This window comes from Perna viridis, chromosome 3, assembly GCF_037379345.1.
Source record: "Perna viridis isolate PV_CMFRI_1.1 ecotype Kerala chromosome 3, ASM3737934v1, whole genome shotgun sequence".
In the NCBI taxonomy this organism is placed as follows: Eukaryota; Metazoa; Mollusca; class Bivalvia; order Mytilida; family Mytilidae; genus Perna; species Perna viridis.
The window spans coordinates 6679700-6695735 of NC_142447.1; the positions used below are offsets into that span (position 1 = coordinate 6679700).

At 32.9% G+C, this 16036-nt stretch overlaps 1 protein-coding gene across 4 annotated transcripts in view; it reads right to left on the reverse strand.

Moving 5' to 3' along the window:
* The window catches only part of LOC148620825 (telomerase protein component 1-like), a 62047-nt gene that overhangs the window by 43656 nt on the left and 2355 nt on the right, over nucleotides 1–16036 (reverse strand). For all 4 annotated transcript variants that reach the window (XR_015920963.1, XM_088574649.1, XM_088574652.1 and 1 more), the window contains exons 2-13: nucleotides 15174–15293; nucleotides 13166–13953; nucleotides 11922–12056; nucleotides 10539–10700; nucleotides 8799–8895; nucleotides 6225–6484; nucleotides 5030–5163; nucleotides 4012–4169; nucleotides 3681–3790; nucleotides 2509–2599; nucleotides 1171–1366; nucleotides 480–660 (exon numbers count right to left, since the gene is read on the reverse strand). Coding sequence is in view for 3 of the 4 variants with exons in the window: in XM_088574649.1 (XP_088430775.1) it covers nucleotides 480–660; nucleotides 1171–1366; nucleotides 2509–2599; nucleotides 3681–3790; nucleotides 4012–4169; nucleotides 5030–5163; nucleotides 6225–6484; nucleotides 8799–8895; nucleotides 10539–10700; nucleotides 11922–12056; nucleotides 13166–13953; nucleotides 15174–15282 (2421 nt within the window). In the remaining variant the exon portion in view is untranslated. The remainder of the gene's footprint in view (nucleotides 1–479; nucleotides 661–1170; nucleotides 1367–2508; nucleotides 2600–3680; nucleotides 3791–4011; nucleotides 4170–5029; nucleotides 5164–6224; nucleotides 6485–8798; nucleotides 8896–10538; nucleotides 10701–11921; nucleotides 12057–13165; nucleotides 13954–15173; nucleotides 15294–16036) is intronic.

Here is a 16036-nt window from a genome sequence, read left to right on the forward strand (position 1 = left end):
ATATTACACCACCAAAGTCAGAATAGCCCTTTTTCAGCCCCTATTTCCAAATTGGTTGAGTCCATAACTCCCAAAATCAATACCAACCTTCCTTTTGTTGTGGGGAGCCTTGTGCTTAAACTTGATTAAGATCAACCACTTAATATTAAGTTATTGTACAAAAAATAAGTGTCTACATACTATGACAGCCCATACCACTATGAGACCCACAGTTCCTTTGCTGTCATAAAAAACTCAGGAGGTACAATAAAAAAAAATTTGCCAATTTTGACTTTCCTATATAAAGGTAGACATCTGTAATTTTAATTTCATTCAAACCTTATGTCTATCATACATCTAATTTAATCTCAGAGTTCAATTTAATGTACTTTTAAAACTGTCAATTTTATCTTCCAGGCTTTGTTTACATCTCCTTTTCACATTGTCATCCTTACCTTCCTGTGCTAAACCATATAAAACTTTCTAATTGTAAATCTTACCTTCCTTGGTTTTCCTAGACCTCTGGCAGCAGTACAATTAACATCCATGTTACTGCCAACATCACAGAGAACAATAGTTTTGCCTTTTATAGGCTCAACATTGTAAACTGTAGCTATCTTGACTGCTGTGTCCAAAGCCTTCCTGTATCTCTGTATCAGGTTAACATCATATGGTGTCTCTCTGTAAACAGTGAGGGGGTTATTGTTAGATGTTTATTACTGTAAACAAACTTATTTTTGCCAAATTTACAAGGAAAAACAACAAAAATGAGTCCCTTAACTATGAAAAAAATGTTAGAGAGAATATTTGTAGTACAATTAATTAGTCACAAATTCAAAATTACATTCTAAAAACCAAAAGTATTTATCGCAAAAGTAAATGAATAAAAAGGGATTTTTTCTAACTGAAAGATGAATTTATTGTAAAGCCACATATACAGTGATATAAACCCTGGTTTAACCAATCTTTCCTATTGGAAATACCAGTTCCAAGTCAGGACCATTGCAGTGGTATCCAAATTTCCAGTTTTTAGTCTGATATTGCCATTTGTAAGTCCTTCTGACTATTGCCTAGATTTTATCAGTTAGGTAAATACCCACCATAAAACATAAAACCATGTATATGAAAGTCCATTAATAGGTTACATTTTTCTATTTTTGTTATATTGTATAAATGATTTCAGATACTTACTTAGCTGTGTTTGCTTCAGCCTTTTTCTTGTTTCTCTTCTCAATCCACCACTGTTTTTCACCTTCAGCTCCTCCTCGTCCCCTACCTCTACCTCTACCTCTACCTCTGCCTCTAGTCTGTTTCCTCTGGCTAGGTAGGGCAATGCCTAGGGCAGCATAATTAGCATCTATTTCAGCCTGTTCTACAATTTTCTTTTCTGTAAATAAGCAGATTAGTTTTAAAAATACATTCAAGAATGAAAGTTCCTGGACCATTTTGTATCCTCAATAAGAGTAAATGTAAAGCAAGGTATACAGGCAAATGTGCCACACATGAGAATCATATGGTTTGCATTATATATCATATAAATCGAGCACCATATAATAATCATATGATTTGCTTTACACATGATAATCGCATGATTATCATATGATAATCATATGTTTTTCACAAACATATGACTGTTATATGTTTTTAAGCCAAAATTAACATATGAGAATCATACGATAATCATATGACTATCATATGTTAGATATCATATCATTTTCATATGATTACCATATGATTATCATATGAAACAAGCACCATATAATTGTCATATGAAACGAGAACCATATGAAACGAGCACCATATGATTATCATATGTGGTACATTTGGCTGTGTATGTCAAGGACCTAGATAAACAAAATTTATATGGTCCTGCATCAGAGATTCCTGGACTTCTGACCAGCACTAATTTGATCCCCTTAATTGACAGACAAGTTATAGGCCATAGGTTACTCTGTCCCTTCTGCTGTATATGACAGATATTTCAGCTACCAGAGCATATAGTCAAGTTTTCTGACATGTTCACAAGTAACTTCCTTTCTCATCCTATTGTGGTGAAATTGAATGATGGTGTTAACACCCCAGAAATTTGACAAGGCACGGTTATTTAACTGTTTTAAGGACACTCATTCCATACAAAGTCATATTGGGGCCACCCCACCTTGACAATGGGGCATGCAGTATCTTCTCATACCTGCAATAAACAGCCTTCACCCTAGTATGATGTTGTAAAATGTCATAAATGTGTGCCAACACAACAGATGTATATGTTTATTTGCCAATCAGTCAAAAAATTATAAATTTATTCTGAAAATTTAAAGATGGGTTTTATCAACTGGGACACATTATAAAATTCACAATGAAGGCAGCATGGTGCTAGAAGATTGAGGCATGGTGCAGGGCCTTGCTAAATTGGACTAGGGAAACCTCTTAACTATGATGAAAATAGACAGTAGAGAGACAAATAACCCTAACAGCAGATTCAGCCAAACATTATACAAACAGACAGACAGGCAAACATGTGATACTTACGACTATCTTCATACTCCTTCTCTAATTGTACAAGTACTTCATAAGCTGAGAAAAATCTGAATGGGAACTGTTTGCTGTTAACAACTTGTCTCTGCAAAAAATGAAAAAGAACTTTCAAATTAGTTTATCTGAATTCAAAGTCAAAGACAGAATGATTTATATGTATATGTACATGAGAAAAGGTAAGATGTATGTCAAAGAGACCACAACCCCACCTGGATGAAAATGTCAACCAAAGGCCATCCATTGGTCAATAAACGACAAGGAAAAAAAACATCATTATATGCAGGTATTGTGAAAGAGTTGCCCCTATATAATCAAGTAACATAAAAAATAAACTAAAGGTGAAAACGAAATAAGACATATAGATGCCAGACATTCCTGACTTGGGACAGGCACAAAAATGTGGCGGGGTTAAAGAACTTTGGCGTGATCACAACCCTCCCCCTTCAAAATCAGGCTTCGGTTGAAAAAATATAACACAATTAAACACACCTAAAAATCAATTCAAAAAGGCACGAGTCCATTGTTAACTGTTTGTTTTTGTTTGGTTGATTAAGATTTACAAAAAAAATAAATCTTAAACTGTATCCTATTTTGTTGGATTTACATGCAAACCAAAACATTACTGTCAAAGGAAGCTAATTCATATTGGAAAATATTGAAAAAAATGTATAAACATAATATTTCATAAACATTTACCAAACAGTGGCCTATTTTTTTCTGTGGTTTATATTTTAACTTTTTTCATAAAACTTAAAAAAATAACAGCTTATCAAATTTTATTCTAAAAATGTTAGTCTCAGTTCCTCATTTCAAAACCTCGAAAACTCTACAAGACCCCTATAAATTGCTGTAATTAGTTCCAACTTGGTTACTGTAAACCTACTGATTATGTGAAAAATTTATTTTTGCTAATTTCATGAGAAAGGATAAATTGCATCTGATTTTAATATAATATATCTTCAAGAGAGTTTTAGATGAGTTATTAAATAGTAATGAAACTTGAATTTTAAAACATCACTAATCACAAAAAATAAAATTGGTTTACAGTACGGCAAGAAGAACAGGAATGATTTTATGAAGCCAGCAAAAAAGTAGATGTAAATATACAGAAAAAAAGAAGAATTGTTATGATAAAATCAGGTTTTGAAAGACAACTATATACAAACCTCATTGGTTAATCTTTTAATTATTTCGTTATGATGTTTGGGAGAAATTCCAGCTTTGATAAGATTCCTCAAATTTCTCAACATGGCCATAAATGGCAACTTCTTGTGATCTGAAATTAATAATTTTAATTTCATTTAACTCACAATTCATCCTAACATGTCATGAGGATTTTCATTCTTATGACAATTAGAATTTTCTTTCAAGACAAATAGCAATTATCAGTAGAAAATATTAGCCCGTTTTCACATTAATATACAGAGGATCTATTTCAATCTTATACCAAAATTTAATTAGAAATATAAGTTCACTCTAAAACTTTGAAATGCTTACCTATCAAGCCCTCCCAAGTAGATGCTTTATTGCCCTTCAGTGACACCTGTGTTTCCCATGTTTCTGGTACAGGAAGTTTCATCCTTTTTCCTGCCTTTTCTTCCTCCCATTGTCCTGGCAGACGACATTTATAAAAATCTTCCAAAGATGTTGGATACCTGTGAACATACAGTTTCAAAACAAGAGAGTGAGAAAGCTAGGCAATATCATTTAAATTTTAATTTTCATAATACACACACATAAATTAAAAGAAAAATTAGTACTAATATATAGATGGAAGAGAATTATGGAATGTTTCCTGTGTAATAAATTTCAATATCATCATATGTGAAATAAAATTTGTATTTTTAATTTCAGACTTTTAGAACATTTTTCTCTTTTGGCATTTACTTTATTAAATGTAAATGATGATTTGAAACTCAGTCAAAAATTTTATATCAATTAAAAAAATAACAAAAGTCTATAAATTAAATAGGACAATAATGCAACTGTTATAAATAAGCAAAATATAATTTTTTGTGTTGAAAAGATTTAACTTGTGATAATATTTTTGTTAAAAATTCGCTCGTTCGTATTGTTTGTGTTTTAGCATTCAAATGTAATATGCAAATAAGAATGACAACAATGCCACAGTGACACTTGATGACCTCTGTTCCTAAACCTTTTCCTATTACCCTACAAATTACAATGGGACTTTTCATATGCATGGGAAGCTGCTGTTGTGTATCCACTTTTCCTCCATCATATGACATTATCATTACTTACAGTGAAAGTACTAATGTTCGTGGTGTACCAATTTTCGTGGATTTCATGGATAAACTAAACCACGAAATTTGGTTCCCAACAAAAAGGAAAGTTTCACTGATGTGTATACTGAAAATATCAAGACCACAAAATTAAGAATCCACGAATTTGTGTTTCTTCACTAATCCATAAAAATTGGTATCCATGAATTAAAATACTTTTACAGTATAAAAATGTTGAACATTTATACGAACCTACTTGAAAATTTACTTACTTTTTACCAATCAGTGCCATGACATGATAGACTGGCTCAGTGATGTGTAGTTTCCTAATCAGCTGTTTCAGAGAAAATGAAGTTTTCTCAATATCTTCTTTGGATTCCTTCTCATCATAAACTACATCAGATATCTACAAATTTGAACATGTCTCTTACATGTAGATTACCAGATTGTAAGTCTTAAAATCAAGTGGAAATGAGCTTCTTTTTCCCCTTTTATTCCAACACTAACATTAAGATAAGAACTATATCATTATAGTTCTTTTCTAGAAGGCCATTAAATTTACTGTGTAATAAAATACAGTGTAAGACTCAAAATCTTGTGAAAAAGCTTCTTTTTTCCTTTCATTCTAACAGCAACAATAAGATAAGAACAACACCATTATAGTTCTTTTCTAGAGGGCCATAAAAATACTGTGTATGTTAAATTTGGCAATTGGATTATTCAATATTGATTTCATTTTTAAACTAGACATTGCCCCTAAAGGGACTAATTCCCCCCACAGCCTATTGAACCCTGTACATTTGGGGACCAATGTAGACACACAATTCATATTGGACACAATTTTTATGGGGATAGACTAAATGCCTAATTGACAAAGATTTTGCTGCATTTCTAAAATACAAAACTCCAAACTGAAATCAGAAATATTCTTCTTTGCTGACAACACATAAAGAGAATATGACTACAAATTTTAAACATAAATTCCTGACAATATGCAAACATCCATTTGGTAATTTTACACTCCATTGCGTTTCATTACATTCCCGCAAGTTATTGGAGAGGAGTTGCGGACAATGCATCAGACCAAGATTTGCTGAAAAAAGCTGAAGTCCAACAACCTTATTTCTACAATTTTTGCCCAAACAAATTTTCCTGACAGTATGCAGATCTCCATGTGGTTACAGTACACCCAACAACGTTTCATAACAATGCTGCAAGCTGCTTAGCAAAAAATTCGGACAGACAGACTGACAGACAGCCAAATGGATGAGGGGACAGATAGACAGGGTGAAACTTACATATCCCACGAACTTCAGGGGATATAAATATACATTTTTACAAGCATCCATACAATTGGAAAAAAAATTTGGAGGTTCTGCTTTTAAGAGAATCATGTCTAATTCCTAAAATAGTCAATATAAATAAATATCTACTTAAGTCTTAATGCAACTAAAGCTACAGTCATACCTGTGGGAGTACTTTGGATTCATTTTCTTCATCAGATGAATCAGATGAATCAGATGAGTCAAACATATTATATCTGTCGTCTCTTCCCATGGTAACCTGACCTCTCCCTCTTCCTCTTCCTCCTCTGACAGCAAATCTACCTCTACCTCTACCTCTACCTCTGAAACTGAGTTCTGGTTCCCCTGTATCACCCTCTTTTGACTTATCCTTCCTTTCCTTCTTCTTTTTCTTTTTCCTTGAGCTCTCCTTGTTGTACTTTGCTGGAGATAAAAAAAAATAAGTCCTTGATATACAGTTAAACCTGTCTAAACCAAACCCTGAATATTAAAAAAAAACCTGTCCACACTAGACTCTTTTTTTATCTCTCTATTGTCATTTTAAGTTAGCAGTCTTTGTAAGAATCATGCAATATCTGAAAAATGTGATACACCCCAAAAAAGATTACATATTTTCATTTTTGTAATTTAGTTGTTTTATGGGTCTATATTGTGCAATGTGTAATTATTCATGAATACCTGCCTGCTCTTAGGAGATAATCAACATTGAAAATCCAATAGATTCTATTGCATTTGAGTGTCATTTACAGAGTTATTTCCCTTAATTTTGAAATCTACAGTGCATTCTATATAATCTTTATCTCCAAAGAGCACGGGTTATATGAAAAACCACATGTTACTTTCTGTTTACTATGACAATTTAAACAAAATATCAAAAACTAGATAAAGTGATGCCCTGCATTTAACCTTCATACAGCTATATCATAACTCATAATTGTAAAAAGCACTTTGTCAGATGTTTTATTGTGTCTGTGAGACACAAATGATGCCCCAGCATGTGGTTTTGAGTAAACCTCAGCATAGCTGAACGAAATTTAAACTCAATCTGTAAGTAATCATGACAGACTCACATACCAAAAACCAGTCAAATATATTCAAGCATTTACAAAAAAAAAGCAAAAAACTATAATTTCAATACAATTTTTACAGTGCAGGGCCCATTACTTTGGTAAAACTCAGCGTAGAAGAATGAAACTTATCTTCAATTTGTAACTAATCATGACACACTCATATACCAAAAAGCAGTTTAATATCTTCAAGGGTTTACAAAAAAAGTGCGAAAAACTGTTATTTCCATGAAATTTTTAAAGTCCAGGGCCCATAATTTCGGTAAAACTCAGCGTAGTGGAACGAAACTTTAACCCATTCTGTAACTAATCATGACAGACTCACATACAAAAAATCAGTTCAATATCTTCAAGGGTTTACAAAAAAGTGCGGAAAACTGTTATTTCCATGGAATTTTTTAAGTCCAGGGCCCATAATTTTGGTAAAACTCAGCATAGCGGAAAAAATTTTAGCTCGATCTGTAACTAATCATGAATGACACACATACAAAAAATCAGTTCAATATCTTCAAGGATTTTCAAAAAAAGTGCGGAAAACTTATGGGACAGGGAAAAAACAATATGCCCCAACTTATCGTTGCGGGGGCATAATAAAAATATGTAGGTTTCCAACTATGAATCACACCTTGCATCATTCTAATGTGGAGTGCTACTTAAATGTAATTTGAACCTGAGTAAACCAAACATCTGTCTAAACCAGTCCAAAAGGGGTTTGGTTTAGACAGTTTTTTGTACCAGTATTACATGTAGTAAATACCATCATGTCATGTACAGTACAGTGAAGTTTATTTATAGATAGCTTTTCTTGGATTGATGGCGATTTGAAGGTTTGCTAAGAATCGAAGTTATCAACTTAATTAAATTATTGTAAGATCATCTCATTACCCCAAAAAAATCTTTAAATCTTACACTTGAAGCCCAGACAACTAATATTTTCTTATCAGAAAAGAAAACAAAATTCTTAGCAGGACACAGCTTGATACAACTGCAGAGGTTGCAACCCTGAACAGTTGGGGCAAATATGGACACACTATTCAAACTTTGAATTTTGATTATGATTAGATATAATTAACATATGATTAGAATTTGACAAGAATTGAAGTGGTCACTTTTTGGCCCCTTATTCCTAAATGGTTCCAGTAGAAATTTCCAAACACAATCCCAACCTTCTTTAAGGGGTATGGCACCTTGTGCTACAATTTCAAGGTGATCCATTCCCTCTTACTGAAGTTATTATCAGAAATCAGAAAAAAAATACTTGTTACTTTTACCCCTTATTCTTACTTGGCATAAGTCACAATCCCTAAAATCAATCCAAGTCTTCCTTTTGTAATACATGTACAATTTCAAAAAGATCCATTCACTACTTCCTGAACAGGTCATATGTATGTTTCTGGCCCATTTTAGACCTCATCTTCCAAAACAAATAGGGCAATATCAACAAAAATCAGTATCAACCTTCCTTTGGTGATTGGAACACTGTAGTAAAATTTTTTTAAGATCCACTCATAAAATTTCAAATTATTAAAAAAAAAACAAGTGTATTAGGACAACAATGCTGCAATGACCTTGAAAAAGACATAAGCACCATACCATTATATGACCACACATATTTTGTGATAAGAAAAGAGAGAGAATATATCCACTGTATTGTAAATGAAATAACTTACCTAACTGGTATTCATCAAAGTCAGGGAACTTTGTAATCATGACTCTTCTGAGGGCTGAAGGGAGAGAACCCTGGTGTAAATTCCTGTCATGGAAGGCCTAGAAGAGAACAAGGTGTATTTAAATACATGTAGATGTAATAACTCAAAGAATATTTGGAGGCTCTAAAACATATTGTAGAGAAATTCTAACTCTTAACCTTTTTAATGCTTTCATAATATTTGATGACAATTTTTCTTTGATTTATTTCGATTGCAGAAGTCATGGAATGGAAATTGCAAAAGTTTCAATCCAAAGTTAATGTTATTAGGTGAGGTGAATATTGAATTAAAGAACCTTAGTGAGCGCAGTCACATACCCCACGCGTCCCTATGTTGGATACTCAAGTAAATTTGTTTGTAAGAAAAAAACATGTAGAAGGACCCCGATAAAAAAGGAATAGGCTTTAGACCTTTATCTTCTAACTAAATTCTGTTACTCAGAATGGTAGTTTCGAACTCCAGACTGTGATTTCTTTGAGTTTTAGTTAATCCAATTTAAATATCATCATAGGGGAACAAAACGTACACTTGACCTGTAACTTATCATGGTGAACCTATATACCAAAAATCATGTCATAATCTGTAAGTGTTTAGAAAAAAAAAGTCCGGAAAACGATTATTCCTGTGAATTTAGCTAAGTTCAAGGCCTGTAATTTTGATAAAAACCATTGGAGCCAAACCACCTACGAACTTGTCCTGTAACTTATCATGTTGAATTTCTGTACTAAAAATCATGTCAATATCTGCAAGTGTTTAGAAAAAAAGTCTGGAAAACTTTTTTTCTGTGAATGTTGCTAAGTTCAAGGCCCATAATTTCGGTAAAAATCATCAGAGTGGAACAAAATGTACACTTGACCTGTAACTTATAAAGGTGAATTTATATACCAAAATCATGTCAATATCTGCAAGTGTTTAGAAAAAAAGTCTGGAAAACTTTTTTTCTGTGAATGTTGCTAAGTTCAAGGCCCATAATTTCATTAAAAATCATCGGAGAGGAACAAAAGTTAAACTTGACTTTTAACTTATCATGGTGAACTTATAAACTTGGTTTATAAGTTCACCATGATAAGTTAAAAATCATGTCTGTATCTCCAAGCGTTTAGAAAAAAAGTCAGGAAAACTGATGATGGACTGATGGACAGACGGACGGGTCAAAAACATTATACCCTGCGCAACTTTGTTGCATGACGTATAATAAAGACCTCAATCTAAATGCACCAATTAAAAATGTAGGTCAACTTGCTGATGTCTTATGTGACCCAAAAGTTCCAAGAGCCAGCAGGAAATCCAAATTCATATTGTATTCTCTAAATTCTGCAGACTAGAAAATTTTTTTTGCCACCTTTACTGCAACTTCAAGGTCAGGTAAATGATTTAATGTAGTTTTAAATTCTAGATCCTTTCTCATATTGTATCATAATGTTCATTACAGAAAATATTGATGGCAGTTTAATTTTCACGTTAGAGGTCATACCACCAAAATACAAAAATTCAAAAAAGAATTCTTTTAAAATTACCACAAAGGTTTCATCTCATTGAATTTCAAACAAAGTCAGAATAGATATTTTTAGAACATCTGTAATTTTGTTAAATTTTGTTGGATTTCAGGTAAGGTAAAGCCAGAATACTGATCTTTAGTACATCAGTAACATTGTTTAATTTTGTTGGATTTCACAAGGAGAGTAGCTAAGTACAACAAACCTGGTATATTTCTGCTACTTCTATCCAATCAGATGGTAGATTTATTGAAGCACAGTAGTATTTCTTCAGGAAAGGACGGCACATGCCTAGATTAGCAGCTAGAGCAATCAGGAAATTGGCAGTAGTCCTAATGTTCAATTGTTTTCTGGTGTACAGAGCAACCTGTTATATGAAGGAATAGTAAGAGTATTAGAAACTAGAGGACATACTTGTCTCGTTGATAGATTAAGAAGGTAGACCTGGGATAAGGAATATAACTCTTCAAATAAGTGATATGTTTGTATCATATACAACTTCATCAAAACCTTTCAAGCTTCCCTTTGACACAGAATGAAATCAGTCCAGGTTACTTTGATGCTTACATAAGATTGGTATAAAATGGTGAATACAAACATTCCAATGATTTGTAAGAGTTGTGTCCCTTACCCTAGGTCTACCACCTTAAATTCTATTGAGAAATGATTGAATAAAGCCTTGGATAATTTAGATCCCAAAGAAAAGTGTGCCTTTTATGCTAACTAAAACAATGTATTGGTTCTCAGGCCCTCATAGGTTATTATTACTCATTTTTATTGTCATATAAATAAAATTAAAGTACATGGAGTTGATTACATGGGAAGTAGTAGAAACTTTAAATCAAAGGGAAATAACTCTTTGAGCTGGTCATAATTTGTTTAGGGATTTTGAACATATATTCTTAGTCATCCATTTTCAAGGAAAATTTCTGTTCTTTCTAACATCATGATTAGTTTAACATTCCAAGAAACAAAAAAATAAAATTTACTCAGTGTCACCTACATCAAAGGATCTGCCTAAGTCTCTTAACAAATAATATGAGGAAGGTGAAGCCTTAAACACTGCCAAAAACATATGAATTCAAACACCTAAGTCCTTTCATAATTTTTGTTTGTCCTGTTATTATTAAATTCCAAATTGGTAAAATGTGTTATGATATACAGTTTTTATTGTCCTTATGCATTCTTCTTTTGTCTGAAATATGTATGGGGCGAAATGTCCAGCTTTTGGTAATATACAGTGGACTATCATAGTCCGAAATATGTATGGGGTGAAATGTCCAGCTTTGGTAATGAACTGAGGATTGTTATGGTCCAAAATGTCTTTGTTTCAAATTGTCCGGTATTGATTACCTAATTTTCGTAAACATTTGGATGCCATGTTTTGAAGCTGCCATTAAACTATTTTTAAGATCCCAATTTTACATGCACAAACCAGATATTGATGCTTCTTCTGCCCATAAGTATGCAGGGCCTTGTGATAATACAGCTATTTACACTCCCTTCGGAAGCCTATAAGGGGTTGAAAAAATAATATTCACCTTTAAAAAACTTTTTAATTTACATTTGTTCTATTAACTAGAAGTACCTTGAGTATGAATTCTGGATCATACACAACCACTCTGTTAGCCATTGCCATTAGATTGACTCTAGTCTGGTCTTCAGAATTTCGGAAATCTGGCTGGCAAATCAATGAACCACTGACAGCATTTATAAAACCAAGCTGTAATGAACATGAGTTATACCTTTTGAATATACATGTATCATATATTAGACAACTCTAAATCACAAGTTTTTATCACAATGACAAGGTAAATTAAATCAGTCTAGTAAAAGCTGGTTGCTACCAATTTTCTGTTCTGTCGCATGTCAGCAACATTACAAAAAAACAGGAGTGATGCCAGATATATTTTTAATTAGATTGAAATCAAATACAAATGTATAATGTAATGGAAATGGTTCATAATGTTGTATCTCTTTGAACTAAATTTCCTGTTGGCTTCTTATATATGCACTTATTTTCTTAGACACTGATGCACAACAATATAATGAAAAAATCCTTAAAGTTCAGTAAGCAGAGTTCTTGAAAAGTGTCGGTTTTACTAGTCTGGCCAATAAAAGTATATAATGTCTGACAAGATTTGTACATCTGTCAGCCAAGATGTCTGACAGAATTTTCTTGTGTTTTTTTTTTCAGATTTTCAAAATTTTTACTGCTCCACGGAATAGTCTATGTGTCAAAATGACCAGAATTTTTTTCAGAATGTAAAAACGAGAACTTCTGAATAATCACTATGATTGATTGGCCCATCAAGTTCCAATTAAATTAAAATCAGCTGTTGTGTTATGCTTTACTGCCTTATTCTCATTAGATAGAGTTAGTCATTGTAGCATGTCTTTAACAGCTAATTTGATTACATTGATCAATTTCCATTCACCCGCTTAACCCCGTGTTGGTTAAAATACGTGTCAAGTATAAACTTTGAAATCATAATGGTTCTCTAGATATTGAGTGGACACAAATTTGTTACAGACGGACGGATGGACTGATCACTTCAGGGTGACCCGCCTCAGGCGGGGCCCTATTAAAGAATAGGAAACATATCCTAATTGTAAATGTAGTTATGAAATAGAATTTGTTATTTGATTTTCAGTGGAAAAAAATTTGGACTGATAAAAATTATTCAGGATGATAAAAATCTCAAGGTTGTCAGTCCAAATGACTGATAGAATTTTTTTCTTTTCAAGAACTCTGAGTAAGAAGTCTTCATTACAAGTATGAAATGGACATATCAAGAATGGCTGTTTCAACTTAGACTCTCCCATACTAACCTTCATGCCATTTATATCATGCAGTGGTTTAGGAATAGGCTTCAAGCTGGGATCTTGAGCAGGGGATACAAAATCTGGTATATCAATTCCAATGTCTTTTATATCTACTTCCAGTCTGTACTGTGGTGGTTTCACTTCATACCGTGATATTGCTGTCACTCTTCCATCATTACCTAATAATTTTTTACGTGACTTCATGGTTGAGTGATCTCCTGTCTTCCTCTTGGCTGATTCCTTCTTGTCAGAACCTGAGCTAAATTGCCTCTGACGGGTGAGGTTACTGTTGGTTGTGAGAAAAATGCTTGCTCCAGTCCCATATGATGTATCAGCAACAGGTTCTATTTTTATTGTAACTAAAGGTGACGATGATTTCAGTAAATTGGACTGCAGATTTTCATTAAGTGACGAAGAACCAAAATTATTTTGTCTAGCAGTAAGACCTAAATCTGGATTTCTTAACGAGCCCAGTTTTGATGTATCTGCCTTTAATCCAAGATTACCTGATAATCCCGAAGATCCCAGTTTACTATTAGACAAAGCAGATGACTGCCCTAGTCTACTTGACAAAGTAGATGATGTTGTCAAACTGCTAGTTAAATTTGATGATAAGCCAAAAGATCCAGTCAAACCAGACCTTGATGGTCCTAGCAGATTGTTCTGCAAGCCTGAGGAGGTAAGTTTTGTATCACTTTTTGGAGCATTGTAACTAGACTTTGGTCTTGTTGAAGATGAAGTTCCTAAGCTAGAAAATCTATCTGACTTAGTTAAACTTCCAGTCAAGCCTAACCCTACAAAATATAAACAATGTATTTACCAGTTTGTTTTGTTAACTGTATGATCATTAACTTAAAAGTTAAGTTACAGTTTACTTATTTATCCTGCAACTTATTTATCATTTTTAATTGTTCAGTAATTATATATCTGTACCATCACTAGTTTTTAGGCAGTACTTCTTGCCCTCAGCGTAAGCCCGAAGGCCAAAGACTTGGCCCCATATTCTTTAATTTTTTTTTACATTTTACAGTTGAACCTTGACGTGTCAAACTCGGATTAGTCGAAATCTAGGATAACTCGAACTAATTACAAAGTCCCAGCAAAACTTAATCCAATACAATTTTACCTCGGATGACTCGAACTCAGATGAATCGAAACATTGGATAAGTTGAGTTAATCAATCAGTTCTTCAATAGGACTTCAAGGTTAATTCAACCTGATGTCTGGAAGTCAAGTAATTAGTCAGAAAACTGATTGCTTTATTAAAAGCCATTATTGAAGTGTGTTTTAACAACAATTAGAGAGGCTTTTGAAAATAATTTGACACTCTTTATGTCTTGACCTGTGTATTTAATAATTCTCAAATTGCACGTGTAGTGAAAAGAAACAATTTTATTATTTACACGTCGGAATTCACACTAAAAGTAATATCGGTGTCTCTAGTAAATCTGAAATTTTATCATTGTAATGTGGAGCACATGGTTTAATGATACTCCTAATTGTGAGTCATACAAAGCAACATGTTATGAACTTATGACGTTTCCGACGTTAAAAAAATAAAAAGGAAGTTTAACTAAAACACTCAGTACCGTTCAGTATTTCAAACATGATATACAACATACAAAAAATATCTTCCAATATGAATTGCAAGACATTAGGAAGTACCATGTAAAGTGAAGTACATGTACGTGCACAAGCACAACAAATGATGTAAATGCAGAAACAATCATCGACCAACCTATTTCTCGGTTATACTCGGCCTCCGATTACTCAAACCTCAGATAACTCAAACATATTTGTATGATTCGTTCGACTTAAACTTGACGAGGTATGGCTGTATTTAAATTTCAATTGTATGTAGTAACTTTTTACCCTTTAAACACGGCTATTATTCACTTATTCATTATTCTTGAAGTACATGTACATGTACTTTGGCATGATCACAACCCTCCCCCTTTTTAAATCTGGGCACTGTGAAAAAAATATTATACAATTAAATTATAATCATTCTTACCAGACTGAGAGGAAAGATCTGCCTTCATTGCCCATTTTGATGTTAATGATGAGCCTGACAGGAGGGACTTATCTCCCTTTAATAACTTGCTTGAATCTGTTGAGGTCATTTTAACAAAACCTGAAGTAAAGAAAAAGAACAGATACAGAGTACATTCATTGTAAACGTTACGAACATTTGTAAATTTACCAACAAACAAACAAACATTTTATTTGTTAATTCAGCACCCTTCACAATGTCAAAACACACAAAAACACAGTTCACAATTAATTTTCAACAGAGAAAAATGACAGTAAGTATATTTGAACATTGTAAGATTTTTATATAACTTTTCAATGTTCTTAATAAGTAAAATGGTGTTCAACAAACATATTGCCCACAACCAAAGTTATAACCAGAGGCATAGCAGTTTTTTTTTTTTTTTGCAAATAATATATGTTAGTATAGTGTTTTTATTATATTTAGAAAAAAAATGTTGATATTATATATCTACATGTAATAAAATGCTTTGCAGAGCACAGCTTGATACGACTGCAGTGGTCAACCCTGAACAGTTGGGGAAAATATGGACACAACAAACAAGCTTAATAAAGTTCACAGTTTGGATTGTGATTGAATGTTGACACAGAATGAGATTCTGAAACTGTTAAAAAACTTTAAAATTTCCACTTAAGTATTTCCTTAATCTGACTTGATTTCCATAACTAATAAAAAAGCTTCGTAGAGTGCAGTATGATACGACTGCAGCGGTCAAACCCTGATCAGTTGTGGACACCATTTTAGTTTTAAACACACTTAATCATATGGACTTACATGTACAATTCATCATGGACACAACTGTTTGGACACTATATTTCACAAAA